Source organism: Cyclopterus lumpus, chromosome 25, assembly GCF_009769545.1.
Source record: "Cyclopterus lumpus isolate fCycLum1 chromosome 25, fCycLum1.pri, whole genome shotgun sequence".
Taxonomy (NCBI): Eukaryota; Metazoa; Chordata; class Actinopteri; order Perciformes; family Cyclopteridae; genus Cyclopterus; species Cyclopterus lumpus.
Genome location: NC_046990.1, coordinates 2,396,314 through 2,411,161, shown reverse-complemented (window position 1 = coordinate 2,411,161; position 14,848 = coordinate 2,396,314). Strand labels below are relative to the sequence as shown.

The 14,848-nt window shown below is 45.8% G+C and overlaps 1 protein-coding gene across 4 annotated transcripts; it reads left to right on the top strand.

The window, feature by feature from the left end:
- Positions 1-173: 173 nt before the first annotated feature.
- Positions 174-14,798, top strand: cep295 (centrosomal protein 295). Of its 4 annotated transcripts, XM_034529149.1 has the most exons (30): positions 174-540; positions 1,204-1,404; positions 1,562-1,686; positions 1,817-1,910; positions 2,245-2,361; positions 2,453-2,593; positions 2,742-2,925; positions 3,134-3,313; positions 3,494-3,712; positions 4,471-4,568; positions 4,992-5,195; positions 5,271-5,347; positions 5,467-6,280; positions 6,946-7,135; positions 7,335-7,535; positions 7,646-7,885; positions 7,987-8,084; positions 8,520-8,610; positions 9,207-9,431; positions 9,734-9,873; positions 10,065-10,521; positions 11,250-11,269; positions 11,334-11,442; positions 11,847-12,307; positions 12,493-12,663; positions 12,743-12,803; positions 13,239-13,580; positions 14,161-14,233; positions 14,482-14,581; positions 14,692-14,798. In XM_034529149.1, the coding sequence occupies exons 1-30, from the start codon at positions 442-444 to the stop codon at positions 14,737-14,739; spliced, it is 5,580 nt and encodes a 1,859-aa protein (XP_034385040.1). In that variant the 5' UTR covers positions 174-441; the 3' UTR covers positions 14,740-14,798. The 4 variants fall into 4 exon arrangements, with proteins under 4 accessions (XP_034385040.1, XP_034385038.1, XP_034385039.1 ...); XM_034529147.1 differs by lacking the exon at positions 11,250-11,269 and having other exon boundaries at positions 2,248-2,361; positions 11,293-11,442; XM_034529148.1 differs by lacking the exon at positions 11,250-11,269 and having other exon boundaries at positions 3,497-3,712; positions 11,293-11,442.
- The last annotated feature ends 50 nt before the right edge of the window (positions 14,799-14,848 follow it).

The following is a 14,848-nucleotide window of genomic DNA, read 5'->3' as shown; positions in this document are numbered from 1 at the left end:
TTTATTTTTTTTAAATAAATATATTTTTTAGTTTAATATAATATAGGCATAATAATTTTCTTTAAAACCCACATAATATGGATAGGAACTATGTTTAGCTAGACAATGATAAGAAACAAGAGGACTTTTTATCGTCACGGAACAGGTACGGCGGGCAGTTTAAACCACCGGATGTGACGTATGGGACAAAAACGTTCACGTTTTTTTTAGGTTGGCATGGATTTCTGGTGATTAACAAAACTCACGGGGTTGATTTCGTCTTTGTTCGGCAACGTCACCATTTTCTTAATCACTTCGAACAGGTTTTACGTCTTAAACCAGGAGGTCCATGGGGGTGAACCCTGCAGCACAATGAAGCTAAAACTAACGAGCGTTAGCACGGGAAACGGAGTTGCTAACATTACCTGCTTGGGAAATGGCCACTAGCAATATTTGAGGAAAATGAAGAGGAAAGTGGCCAAATTAAGACTAAGTCCGAACGAAGAGGCTCGGATAATACGAGAGGAACATGAACGGAGGAGAAAATTACGAATACAGCAGGTAAGCTAATGTTAATCGAGGCGTTACCAACAGAACACGTTAATTTCAGCGATGTCTTCTGAATGTCCGTAATTACAGCTTCTTACTCTATGATGGGAACGATGTTTCATTAATAAATATTGCCTATAACTTAAACCAGGCCGAATACATTTTTTAAAACACTGATCCCACAATACATAACTGGCTTTATTGGCCAAGTATGTGTATACATAACTACAAGGAATCTGATCAATCAGAATCAGAAGCATCTGTTCTCAAAGAAGAAAGAAACAGCAATATGGCAGTAAAAAGAGATAAGAAGATCAATATGTATATTATATGAGTATTTTAGTTCATTTCGGTTTGCCAGAAGTTCTCTTCTGTTGTGCTCATGGAAATGGTGAAGGTAATTATTGCTGTGACTATGTTGCAACATGTAGTCTGTACGTGTCTATTTTCTTCACCATTGACATATGAGATTTTTGCTTGTAGTTTTTTTCTTGTTCAAAGAAGCAAACGGTTCTGAAATCAGGCTTGACTGACTCTGCTCTGATGAATTGGCTATGTCCTGGTTTAATATGTTGGAGCCGTTTACAGTTTTTTTTCAAACAAGTTTGCTGTTTTTGAGTTACCTTTTATTAAGGACACTCCTCCTGTAATGTATATTTTTACATCGACTTCCAGGTGCGGGAACAGCAGAGGTACATCGCGCTGCAGATCCGCAGAGAGGTTGAGCAGAGACGGCAGCGTGAGCTGGATCAGCTGGAGCAGAAGCTCAGGGAGGACTGGGAGCGACAGCAGAGGGACAAGCTCCACGCGCTGCAGAGGCTCTACCAGGAGAGCCTCCAGCTTGTTGGTCAGGGACACAGGAATGCAAAAGAAAACGTAAGATGAATTTAGAGACAGTGAAAGTGAGGTTAACACCCGACCAAGGAACAGCTGAAACCAAAATGTGAACAACACAATATAACAACCTCACAAGAATGTGAAAACAGTCTCCCAAGAATTAACTTTTGTGTAATTTAATTTTTTTTTGCACAAGGAGCCTGACTTGGAAGCCATAGCTCAGAGGGAGGAGGAAAATCATGTCAAAGCAGAGGAGCGTTATCGTGAAGCCCTGAAGGAGCTCAAATTGCAAAGGCTTAAAGATGACGAGAGGCAAAGCCGGTAGGCAGCCTTCACAAACATTTGCCCGAAAGACATTTACATAGATACTTTATTCATCCCCAGGGGGAAATTGGTTGGGATTTAGTCCGAATTAATCGAGCATTAAGTCTTTCCATTTGCTTGTCTGTAGATCCATCAATGCCAGGAGGAAGGCACTACAGACCGAAAAGGAAAGATCAGCAAAAGTGGCCAGCCTCCCCGCGCCTCTCCCAAACCCCATTCAGGTTCCCGACCAGCGATATTAATTATTATTAACTGTTTTCCTGTTGGCACGACAAGCTTGCTTTTTTGTCTTTACAGTAAGAATTAGTGTGGCAAATTGGCATAAGGATTTCACAGAATTAAGTTCGGGCAAATTGATTCAGTACAGAAATGTGGCAGGCGATTTTTAAATACCTGTTCACTTATCACGGATGTTTTGGCTCAGGCTTGATATCTCCATTCATCCTCCCAACACACAACTAAGCATCGCTGCCGATCTGTAACACACAGACTTTTCAAGGGGCACAGTTTAAGTTCTGTAAGGAGTCACGGTAACGTTGGCTTCTCTTGTTCCAGCAGAGCATCGATTCCAAGAAGCCGTGTGTAGTCAAGAAATCTGACGTGAGTGCCTTTGCAGCCACGCATTACCACATGCCTGAGAGCACCGTGGACAGAGAGGCCGACTCGAAGCAGGTGATCACTCTGATTATTGCACACACTTAACCCCACGGTTTGCTTGTCCTGCCTCCGATCGGAGTTGTCTAATCAGTGCATGTGCCTGCAGCCTAATGCCCACGAGGGAGCTGAGCTGGAGGTGAGGAGACTGCAGGACTTGCAGAGGGAGGAAAAGAGGAGGAGAGAGGAGCAGCTCGAGAAGGCTCACCTTAGAGGGAAGGAGGCACTGAGGAGGGAACGTGTTGTCCAGGTACAACTTACCGGTTACTGAAATGAGCAGATGGACACAAACGTTTGTCATCCAGAAAACCAAGAGCAGTTCATCCACAGAAGATTAGTTGGTACTAGGATAAAAGCGTCTTGTCTTGACTTCATCCGTTTTTGATGGTCCCCTTTAGGATCGCGAACGTTTATTCGTTGAACTGGAGCACATGCAGCAGACTGACTTGCTGAGGAGGAGACAGCAACTGTCCCAGGTGCCTCCTCAGATCTTCCAGCCTCTCCTAAAGGGACAGGAGATGAGGGAGGACTTCCAGAGGGAGATAGAGTTTGTCTTTGAGGACATGTATACCGGAGAGAGGAGTAAGGACGGTTCTGTACGTCATTGGATAACCAGTGCATTATTCTGAAGTAGCCAGAAGGTGCCACTCTTGTTGATCTCAAATCATCATCGCATTGAGCCTTGGTTGTATATTCACGTAGCAAAATAGCCTCTCTGCTTTGGTGGGAGATGCAGCATACAGGTACAGTTTCAATGGAGCCTCGTTAAACTTTGACTGTCCGATCCCAGGGGTCAAAGGTGACCTGGTGGTCCAGCTGGTACCCGAGCCTCTGCCAGCTCCGTCCACAGGCAGCCAGGACCAAGAGCTGGATGTTACCCTGGATGAAATCGCCTCGCAAGGAGCAGTACCAACACAACATGATGCTGAGCAGGAAGCGGGATGCACTGAAGAGGAGGCATCTGCTCAAGGTGAGGAGAAGCCCCAGATACACATAACACTTTTATAATTTATTCAATCTTGAGGGATGTTTCAAGATTTCTTTTGCTTTACCAAAGAAATGCATTTTTTACAAAATAAATACATAGATCTTCATTTACCAGGCAGTTAACTAGCCAGAATGGCATTCAGTGGTTTTTCTGTACTTGCAGCAGAGTCTTTCAAACCTGCTCCCAGACGGACTTTGAAGAAACTCCTGGATCGCATCAGGAGCCAGAGGAACCAGTGGACTGACCCTGCAGCCGATTCACCGACCGCCATCACGGCTCAGATCCCAGAGCGGGACACGACCATCGACACGGGCTCTCTGACCAGCGGGGAGAACGGCCCCCTGACCCCCACGGAGCTTCCTGAGCCGGCCCACTCACCGGGTAAGTCATCTACTGTCGTCAGCTGTAGTAAGATGTTTATAGAAGGCCGAGCACAATGGGAGTAAAAATTCCTTTTTTAGATTTTAAAAACTTTTTTTCTTTAATTTCTTCATATTTTTTCCCTATCTACACTAATTTATTCAGGCTTTGGCAAACTCTATATTAATAGTGATCAGTATTGTCAAGTCAATTGTCTTCATATTTATATAGCTTAATATCACAAATTGTATAACCACGAAAAAGAAAATGTGGGATGTTACCAGTATTTCCACTTTATACTTTTACTCCACTATATCTCAGTTGGAAATATTGTGGTTTTTACTCCTACATTTATTTGAATAACTTAAGTTACTTTTCCTATACCGAATAATATAAAAAAATATATAGTTAACTAATATATTTGGATATATTATCGATTAAACTACCCAGCACCATATAAAGTAATTTAAAATGAGCGACAGCTTTATCAGCCGCAACATTGAAGTCATGAACACATTCATGCATCAATAATTATGATCCAATAAAGTTATGTATATGATCCTGAAATGGTGGTTTTTGTACTACTACTTGAGTAATATAGACTTCAAATATTAATATTTTCAACCATTTCAGAAATGACATTTTATGTAATACTTTAATTAATTTTTCTCATCAGAGATCTGCTGCCGTTTTGTTTTCCAAACATAAATCCCACGACGGCAAACAGAAACAATATTTAGATACTCATTTAGTGTTTTTCTTGTATTCAATTCCACCAGCGTCTGAGACAACGGAGCCATCGTACGCAGCAGGTCATCCACTTCCTGATGGACTTGCAAGCAGAGTCCAAGAGTTTGAAGAAGAACGAAAGAGACGGGTATGATTCACATTTAATAGGATACAATGCAGGAGCTACTTTTAAACACTGTACTCATGGGCAGGAGCAGGCCATCAGACCGGGTTGAATGCTTCTCCCCATGGTGTGATTAATAATAATAAAGCTTATTTATACAATGCATATCAAATCGAGCAGCAAAGTGTTTCGCGGCCTAACCATACCAAAGTCTTGAAAATGAAAATGAAGCTGAGCATAATGGGGGCTGGTGGATGTCGTCTCTACACCCAGCAGAAGAACACAGGGCTGGCAACTCCTGCAGAGAAGGGTGATGCTCTGCAGTATGACCGGAAAGTGAACTGCAGTCTTCAAAGTCTTGCAGTCCTTTTTTCTTCTTTACTTTGCATTCGATATCCAGTGAAAGTTTGCTGTTTTTTAACAGTGTTGTTTTAATTGTTTTTTTAGGAAAAGGAGCTTGACAGGGAGAAGCAGCAGCAGGTGGTTTTGCTTCAGGAGCTGGAAGAGCAGAAGGCCAAATTGGAGCAGATGCTGCTCGAGGCCCAGCAGGAGAGAGAAGACCTGAAGGCTGTTGTGACCCGGGACGAACCCGTCAGCCAACCAGAAGTACCTGTCCATGACCAGGAAGTCACCTCTGTCACTGCCACTGAGGTAGGCCCCTCTATATTCCTGTCAACTTGTAAAGTTACTTCAGTGAGAAATAACTACTGCTTCTGCACTCTACAGCTGGTGCCTCCTGCAGGTGAAGATGACCACACCAGACGGATTAAAGAGTACCAACAGCGGCTGCTGGAACAAAATAGGTGTGTCTTGAAATTAAACCACTTTTGTTATCGTAACAACTTCACTTGAGGCCGTGATAAAATGTAATGGACTTTTATTCCTCGGACCACCTCCTTATATTTAACTTTTTTTTTTTTAGGATTCACCAGAAGTCGGTGGAAGTGGCTCGTCATCGCCTGGAGGAATACCAGCGAGCTCTGCAGATTCGTTACAACATGACCGCCATGTCGTCGGCACCTCCGGGCTTCGTTCGCCCTCCTCTGCACGGCCCTCGGTCTTCGCATCTTCCAGCTCCCCCGCAGTTCTTTACGACCCCTGCGGCGACCGCATGCATCCACGCCAAACCGCAACCCCCCGTGGAACTTCCCCCGAGGGAGTCTGACATGTCGGCTCTGCCCGCACGACTTCCCAGCGCGAGCGTTGGCTCCAAGCGGTCACCGCTGGATGAAGTTGGATCTTTTCCGAGCGATCTGATGAACCGGGGGCCGGATGTCAGCGCGTGGCTGACCGACAACATAATGCAGAGAGTGACGGAGCACCTTCCAGAGAGAGTGAGGCCCTTCTCGGAGTCGCCGCCTCACAAACGGTTCCCAACGCAACATTCAGCCAGCTTCCTGACCCAGCCGCCCTCTGATCCCATCCAAGCCATCAGCTCGCGCATCACAGATAGGGTACCTCTGGTCGAGAGGGGGCCCGCGCCACGCGGCTCCGCGCCGTCCAGGTCCCCGAGCTCCACGGAGGACGAGGATGACGACATGGAGAGTCAGAGACGAGAGCTGCTGGAGGTCCGGAGACGAGTGCTGGAGCAGAGGGAGGCCGTGGCGCTGCAGCAGAGGCGGCGAGAAGAGGAGAGGCAGAGACGGGAAGAGCAGCGACGGAGACAGGAAGCAGAGATGGAGCAGATGAGACGGCAAAATGAGATGCTGCAGGCTCTGATTCATACTGAAGAACAAGTAAGTGAGGGAACCATCTTGTTGCAGTACAGTAGACAAATCTGTTTGTACACAAATTTAATTAAAAAAACAAAACAATGTTTGTTTCTTTACACTGAGCGATGATGTGAAATTACCTGACCTGAATTGGTATTTAATCTTTTTTTAAATGCGTTTTGTGAGGGTTTCTACACTTGAACTGAGCTCTGTGTGTGTGTGTGTGTGTGTGTGTGTGTGTGTGTGTGTGTGTGTGTGTGTGTGTGTGTGTGTGTGTGTGTGTGTGTGTGTGTGTGTGTGTGTGTGTGTGTGTGTGTGTGTGTGTGTGTGTGTGTGTGTGTGTGTGTGTGTGTGTGTGTGTGTGTGTGTGTGTGTGTGTGTGTGTGTGTGTGTGTGTGTGTGTGTGTGTGTGTGTGTGTGTGTGTGTGTGTGTGTGTGTGTGTGTGTGTGTGTGTGTGGTGTGTGTGTGTGTGTGTGTGTGAGAGAGAGAGAGTGTATGCATGGGATTGTGTGTGTCTAGATGTTGTGTTGTTTCTGTACACAGAGCTATGATGTGAATTTACCTGGACCTAAAGTGTATTTGATACAAATACATTTCATGAGGCTTCTACACTTGAACTGAGCTCTGAGTGTATGTGCATGTAGAGAGGGGGAAAAAATAATACAACTTTCCTGATGCATTTTTCCAGCCACAGCCAGTTCCAGAGGCTGCCCGTGAAGTGTTGGTTTCAGAGGACATCGGTCAGACCCGCATCAAATTACTCTCGTCCCTGCTGAGAGCCATAGAGGAGTCGAACGGAGGAACTTTATCTCATTTGGAAGACCCGCAGGTGAAAGACTGTTCCCCTACACAACGGCCCTCTGTCAGTAGTGAGAAAGGTAAGTTTTTCTTCTACCATTTAACTACAGAATGGAAAACCTTTCCCACAGAATTTTATTTTCTATTTGTGATCTTGCCAAAAGGTTTTCATGCCAAAGTGCCACATTGTCCCCTTCCAATTGCATGGATTTCCACACCGCTCATTAAATGCCATGCCTATAGCTAGTTTGTAAGTCATTTTTCTCATTTTCCATTAAGATCTCATCTGTCAGAGCGATGTTCCTGCCGGACCTGCCCCAGCTTCAGCCTTCCCCTCAGAACTCTTCCCCCCTCCTCCTCGAGCAGCAAAGCCCCCGGTGACCCGCATCAGGCTGGGCGCCATGGAGATGATGACGGAGCAACACGAGCTCAGTGCTATTCAGGAGGTGGAGACACCGGTCAACGCCAGCCGAGTCGCAGGTCGGCTCAGCTGCAGAAACGCACAGCTGTTTTCATCACACGCCGACCGCACGTGACAAGCTGTCAGTTGATTGTATTTCGATTGGATTGTCGATGTTTCTTACCCACAGGCCCACTGGAGGATAGTGCGACAGTCCGCTCACACACTCTAGGCTGGGATCGGCAGGAGGACTCTGAATCGTCGATGTCGTCTGACAGGACCCTGCAGACCCCCTCTTGGTCCAGCGGTGTGCAGCGGACATCTGAACGATCAACCGGCTCTGGGACGAGCTCGGGGAGATCCAGCCATCTCTTTTGGAGAGAGATGCTGCTGATCGGGGCAGAGACGTCTTCAGAATCCTCAGGGACTGGTGCGTAGAGGGCAGGTGAAGAGATAAAGACTACTGATGGGAGGGAAAATAATGTGAGAAAATTAAAGCTATGTCCTCTCGGCTTGAACACCGGTTTCCAGAATCAATCCTAAGGATGATCTCACCGCTTTCGCCTGACTCTGGGAGAGGAGCCGACTACTCTGGTCCTGCGGTCACAAGCAACAGACCCTCCACAGAGGTAACCGATCCTGCTGAGGACGTACATAACTGTCTCTTTGCTCTCTTTTCAAGTGTGTGTGTGGATGTTGTGTTGTTTCTGTAAACAGAGCAATGATGTGAATTTACCTGGACCTAAAGTGTATTTGATGACAATACATTTCATGAGGCTTCTACACTTGAACTGAGCTCTGTGTGTGTGTGTGTGATTCTGTGTGTGTGTGATTGTGTGATTCTGTGTGTGTGTGATTCTGTGTGTGTGTGATTCTGTGTGTGCGTGTGTTATGTTGTTTCTGTACACGGAGCAATGATGTGAATTTACCTGGACCTAAAGTGTATTTGATAAATACATTTCATGAGGCTTCTACACTTGAACTGAGCTCTGTGTGCATGTACGCATGTCCCAACTCGTTTTATATCTCCTCTTTAACTCATTTATTTTGTGTGCATGTGTCAGTCTGCACGTAGGACTCCAGATCCTGACTGCCTCTCCTCCATCTCCACCGGCAGCTACATCACCACCGATCCCGAGCTAAACGTCGATGCAGGTGAGGGACAGCGGGCGTGTGTGGCTTGTAGCACGCGGGGCTTTTGCTTCGTGGTTGATTTTGGGTTTTGAATCTTGTGAAACAATGAAGTATTAAAATGAGTTGGCGGGCTCTTTACTGTTTGCTGAAGAATCTGGTCTGGTGCAATATAGTGGGACGTATTGTGTCACGAACCGGGCCTGGCCGCGACACACACAGGTCATTGTTATCAGCAAGGGTTTTTATTTAACTTAGGTACCAAAACTCTGTGACTGTGTGTGTGTGTGTGTGTGTGTGTGTGTGTGTGTGAGAGAGAGAGAGAGAGATATATGTTGTTAGGTCAAATCATACTCTCCTATAGGCAGCCAGTCAGGGTCTCAGGACAGCGAGGGAGAGAGAGCTCCTGAGACCAGAGGGCCTTTTAAGTGCAACACTTGCACACACGGCCCAGGTGTTGCCAGTGCTGCTGATTAGCTCAGGTGTTCCCACTCTTCTGATGAGCCTTGGCCACGCCCACCTGCAGGGACACGAGCCAGTGGCAGAGAGGGCCGTTTTCCTAATTTTATTACAGCCTAAATATGTTTCCCTTTCTCCTTCTCCCCCCACTTCTTCATCAGATAAATCCCCGCCGCTCGGACATTGTCCAAAACCAGGACGAGGAGCAGATTTTCTTGAAGTCTCCTCTCCGTCCGCTCAAAGCTCCCGTATCGAGGACAGCTCAGCCTCTGGCCGTCCTGGTCTGGCTGTTTCCTCTCTGTTTAACGACAGCAGCATCCAGCACATTATAGACAGATACACACGGGAGCTAAACATCTCCCTCAACGCCGCTGGCAAAACCACAGGTATACTACACACATTATACAGGAATAGCCCCCCTCTTCAGCTTGATGGATACACCTGTGTGCTGGCATTGGTTTGCTGCAATGCATTGCCATTTGTATCATTCTATACATTGTTTTTATATATATTTTTATTTATTTATTAATTATCTATACATAGTAGCGGACACCCAAAGATGATATGCATAATTTTTTATTTGCATGGCCAAACTCACTGGTTGCACATAAATAAGCATTTCATGCCAGGTTGCATCCCCTTAGTACGTCTCCTTAGTTGTCCCGTTTCCTCTCTCGTTGGTCCGCAGACAGCGACGGCTCATACGTGGAGGAACCCGGCTCTTCAGTTTCCCAGCAGGCTTTGGTTCGAGTCTCGAAGAGCAGGGGGGAGGATGAAAGCTCCGCGGCTCTCCGCTCTCTTCCCCCAGACACTGCAGGAAGTGGCCTGGTCAGTGACTCACAATCCACAATAGCTACTTTGCATTTATAAGTTGTAACACTAAGGTTTTTTTTGTGGGGAAAACTGTTTAACTTGTACTTAAAAGAGCTCCATTTCATTATTAAAAATGCAAGTTAATTCTTAACATCTTTTTGCTGTGAAAAATACCCACCATTTAACTGATTTAGTTTTTGCTTCAGGATTTGCACAATGGCATCAATCTGATCCCGGAGCACTTCTCGGGCGAGGACCCGTCACTGGCTGAGGAGCAGGACTCTTTCAGACCTCTGATTGGCCAGCTCACAGAGCAGTCGTCCTGCCTCGCCGCCGACCAGAGGGACTCGGCCATGGAGCAGTTGGTCGGTCAACCGTCCGCTCACTCGTCCATGATCGGTCAGCTACCAGGCCCGCCGGTTTCGGTGAGCTTCAACAACGGCGGATGGGATTCCACTCTGAGTCGGCTGATCGGTCGACTCTCCCGACAGTCCAGCTCCCATTCGCTGAGCGGCGGGCAGGACTTCTACGCCGGCCAGCTGACGGGAGCGGGGGCGTCCGAGGAGTCCACCGCATGGCTGGATGGAGGTCCGGGGGAGAGCCGGATGAGGCTGCTGGTTGTGGAGCTGGATGAGTCTGCTGGCCAGCACAGTGGAAGCTCAGGTAGAGGAAGCGTATGGGGTAACTGAAACGGATTGTACGGTTTTAAATGCCGAGTGAAAGATAAACCTGCAACTTTTTCATAATACTTTATGATGGCCAATTGTCATCTTTCCAATGTTTTATTGTTAAATAATTAATTAATGAAAACCTATTCTATCAATGCCAATTTTCAGATATGCGGTATCACCAAATGTTTTTTCATTTTAGTTTTGATGCCATAATTGTGCTCGGCAGTAATTTAATATAATTTATTGTCATTCAATTAAATTGTACCGTGATGAAATCATAGAACCACATACAGCAGGTACAATAAGTATTAAAGGTGCTATTGACATGACATTTTCACCAGGTAACAACCCAAGTGATCCATACATACAAAGAAAACTAAACAAATACGCTCAGACATTAAGTTATGTTTAATAAAATGTAATGACACAGGGAAAAATAATTTAATACACTTAATGAAACATATTTTATACTTGGTCCAAAAGCTTCAAGCTTCAGGATTCCTGAAACTAGTGTCATGCATTGCTCAGGTGTGATTTTGGCCCATTCAATAGCACCTTTTAGAAATATATTTACTGAGAAAAAAAGGTGACGTGTTCAATACATATTTTACCTGCTGTATAGTGATGCACATAGTGACGACAAATGATGTGCATGTATGTAAACCTAGTCAGACTCAAACTTCTATGTGGTGGATGTCCCCACAATGTTACATGGGACAGTGGAGAATGCGGTTGGAACTTGAATGTGGGATTTGTTTTCCAGCCCGTGTGGATCTTGGTGTCTCGACTGAGGCCCGTGTGCCGTCGTCGCCCCCCGAAGCCTCGCAGCACAGCCCCTCGGCCCCTGGTTTGAATCCACAGACTGTGCAGAACCAACCTAGTCCAATGCACCTGGGCCCAGAGAGGACTGAAGGTGAGGCATAAACTACTCAAGTAATTACAGTGAATTGTAAAATAATCGTGTATGTTTGTTGGTCATGCACAATATGTATATCTATAGTCTGTTTGCAGCTCAAGTCAGAGTTTGAGTTGGGAAACTTGAGTCAAAATGAGTGAGTTATTTCTACTGCATATTCTTTAGCCATATCATTAACTTTACATATTCACATGTATTTTTGTGTGAGTGTAAAGTGATTTTAGCACCATCGTCTTTTCCAATTGTTCCCAACAAGAAGAGGGAGCATGAAGAGCTGCACCCAGCATTTATTTACATTTTTTGTTGTGCTCCCCAGCGGCCTGCCAGAGAAAATTGCTATATGGACATTCAGCCTGACCTAGACACGGTGTGCTTTAATGAATGTTCATGTTTATCTCCAGCTTCAGTGCTTCCAGACTCTGACTCGTTCCACCCGCTGCTGGCTGAGGTCACGCACAACGAAACGGCAGACCCCTCCATGATCTTTCACCTGCCCGAACACGATGGACCTACATCTCCTGAGGGAGCACAGAATAGTGTTTCTGAGGAGTTTGAAGCCCACGACGACCCGTCTGTCGAGTCCGAGCCGTCACCCGAGCGCCTCAGAGAGGAGCCGCCGCCCGGCTGCGCGGCAGCTTCCCCCGCCTCGCATGACTCCTTCTCCCAGCTCGTCACCTCCCAGTGCCACCCCGATGAATCTGTCCTCATGCTGTCTCTCGCTGCGGGGCCAGACGTGGAGCCAACAGCTCTGAGCTTGTCCCGTTTAACAATGTGTGACGATCCAACTCATGTGGACACGCCGCTGCCAGAGGGAGCGGTGGCAGACAGAAATCATGTCTGGCCTTTCTCAGATAAGATATTGGTACGATATTTCTGCCTGTTCACTAAAGCATCATCCTTCAGAAATGTAACTGACTATGGCAGTGCCCACGTTAATTGTAATTGTAGCGTCAACGGTCACAGTTTTATTTTTGTTATCCTTACTTCTTTGGAACTTGTGTGCGATGTCATCAGCTGAGTTGCTTGTCATCTCTCCCTGTCCATCAGGAAGCTGCCGGTGAGAAGGGGATCCTAGAGCAGTCGGAGATCACACTGGTGAGCCTGACCGACACCACGCTGCAGGACCAAGAGACGACCGACACTGAGGAAGGGGGAATGTGGGACGACGATCATCCAGACGGAGTGGAGGAAGAAGGACGGCAAGCCCAAGAGACGGAGGTTACTGAAATTAAAAAACATGTATAGACGGAGGGCGGGCGTCTTTCTGATCTCTGAACACAGGCGTCGTCTCTTTTAGGGGTCTGATTCCACGTCGTCGCAGGAAGGGACTCCAGAAGACGAGAACCACACACACCCAGGTAAAAGTCCAGACTGAATATAATTATGAGATGTATAGGGAACAGGATCAAAAAGGTAGCACTGATCAACACACTCAAACAGATGTAATTATTGAGGTGTAATGCCTGGCCACACGCTCCAAACAAATAGGGGGCATTAACACATGGGATGGGGTTGGGATGGTGATAAAGGTTGCTTTCCAAGAGTGCCAACTGTCTCTATGATTACTGTGCAACTAACTGGGGGCTCTACCTTCAACGTGACAACAAGCCCTCAGTGCAGCTCAAGGAGGTACAAGTGGTATTACAAGACAAGACGGCCTGGGGCTAGCTAGTTAGCATGCTCATTTCAGTAGAATCTCTGCAACACAATACAAAGGCGTCTTGATAATGTAAGTTTATTTATCCTTTTTTCGGTCAGAACATTGTAAACTTGTGAACACTTCCTGTCCGTAGATCCAGTGACGCTCCTGGAGTTTCAGTGGGGTTCCAGTAGAGGCCTGCAGGAGGTCCACCAGCAGAAGCGCAGTGCGCTGCTCCAGAGATCGTCCCGCAGGGTGGAGGAGATCAAGGCCAAAGGGGCTCTCGCCAAGGTGCAACCTGAGATCCGCGCTCCATCAGAAGCCAGAGAGCAGCCTAAAGCTAAGGAATCTAAACCAGTCCCCTGTAAAGCTAAGGTGAAGTCAGAAACTCGACATAGACCTGATACCAAGTCAAAGGGGGGACACCCTGAGCCGCATCAAACTACTGAGAAATCTGGCTCCATCAAGCAGAAAAAGCCCCAGCTCCCTCCTCCAGGTAGCTTAACTTCAATACCATTTAACACTTGAGAATGTTTTCACCTGCAGTATAACTTTTAATATTTCTTTGCAACTTTAATTTATATGGCGTATATAGATGGGAACCCTGAGTACTGAAGATTTGCCACTACAGAAGAGCAAATCCAAGTTTTTGGGATATTTGAACTCTATCAAAGATATGCGCAAATATGCGTGTTATTAAAAAAATTCAAAGTTGTATGGTTAGTCAAGATTTGTGTCTCCCGAGGGACATTTTTACCTTGTAAAACCTATCATTTTTAAAACACAATTATCCCAGCCATTCACCCTCTTGGCTTTAATCAGTTGCATTATGCCTACTTATCAATAGATTCTTACGGGTGAATGTGAAAGCTCAGTTTAAAATGGTACGGTAAGACTTCTGATACGGATAGCTTACTTAGAATTAAAGGGTTATGAGAATGAAATTAGTGTTTTATAACCCTTGAGTGGTGTACTACGTGTCTTTAAGTGAAACAAGGACTGGTTAAGTTTCCTCTATGTAACGTGGGCAGCAACAATCTGTGTAAATAACTCGTATAATCTTTGTGTTCCCTCAGTGGTCGAGGTGAAGAACTGCACACCGGAGCAAAGGAAGCGGGATGTTTCTGTGATGCACCACCGAACTCAGAGGTACCGCTGCAATATTATTTACTTTTAACCTCTACTGTGGCGTAAATGTTGCTTATACTACTTTTAGAATGTCAAGGGTCGTTTTTAAAGGGTTAAATGTTTCCTAAAAACTATGTATAGACTGATGCAAGTATAATCCCTCTTAATCATCACTTCAACATCCGGCCCCTCCCACAGGATAGTGAGAAGGGCTGGATGTGTATTTGTGCTTTAGAGCCTCACTAATAATCAGTCGCGTGTCTCTGTAGACTGTATGAGCAGCTGGAGGAGGTGAAGCATCAGAAAGCCATCAGGAACCGACAGCAAGCTTATGCAAAAAACAGACTGAAGGCCAAAGAGTTCCACGAGGTAAAACTCTTGAATTAGGAGCATTTGTTTGAGAAAATAAGTTATTTTTTTATTTATTTTTAAAGACTATATGCTTCTTACAGAACTGCTTTCTACCAATCTCTTCACAGAAAACCTTACAGAAGCTTCGTGCCAAGCATCCTCTGAATGTGTCCTAGTTCTCACCAGTGTAAAGTTTGTATTTGATCAATAAAGCATTTTAAGTTATTTAAATCCACTTTTTGCACTTGCACCTTTTTTTTTTAACAAAATAGATATGTCGCCACA

What these genes read in the sequence shown, in the direction of transcription:
- cep295 (XM_034529145.1), top strand. Translation starts at nt 442, where the DNA reads ATGAAGAGGAAAGTGGCCAAATTAAGACTAAGTCCGAACGAAGAGGCT. An exon ending in AAGAAGAACGAAAGAGACGG is followed by an intron (nt 4,569 to 4,991) that starts GTATGATTCACA and finishes TTGTTTTTTTAG; the next exon opens with GAAAAGGAGCTTGACAGGGA. An exon ending in GGGCCCAGAGAGGACTGAAG is followed by an intron (nt 11,443 to 11,846) that starts GTGAGGCATAAA and finishes GTTTATCTCCAG; the next exon opens with CTTCAGTGCTTCCAGACTCT.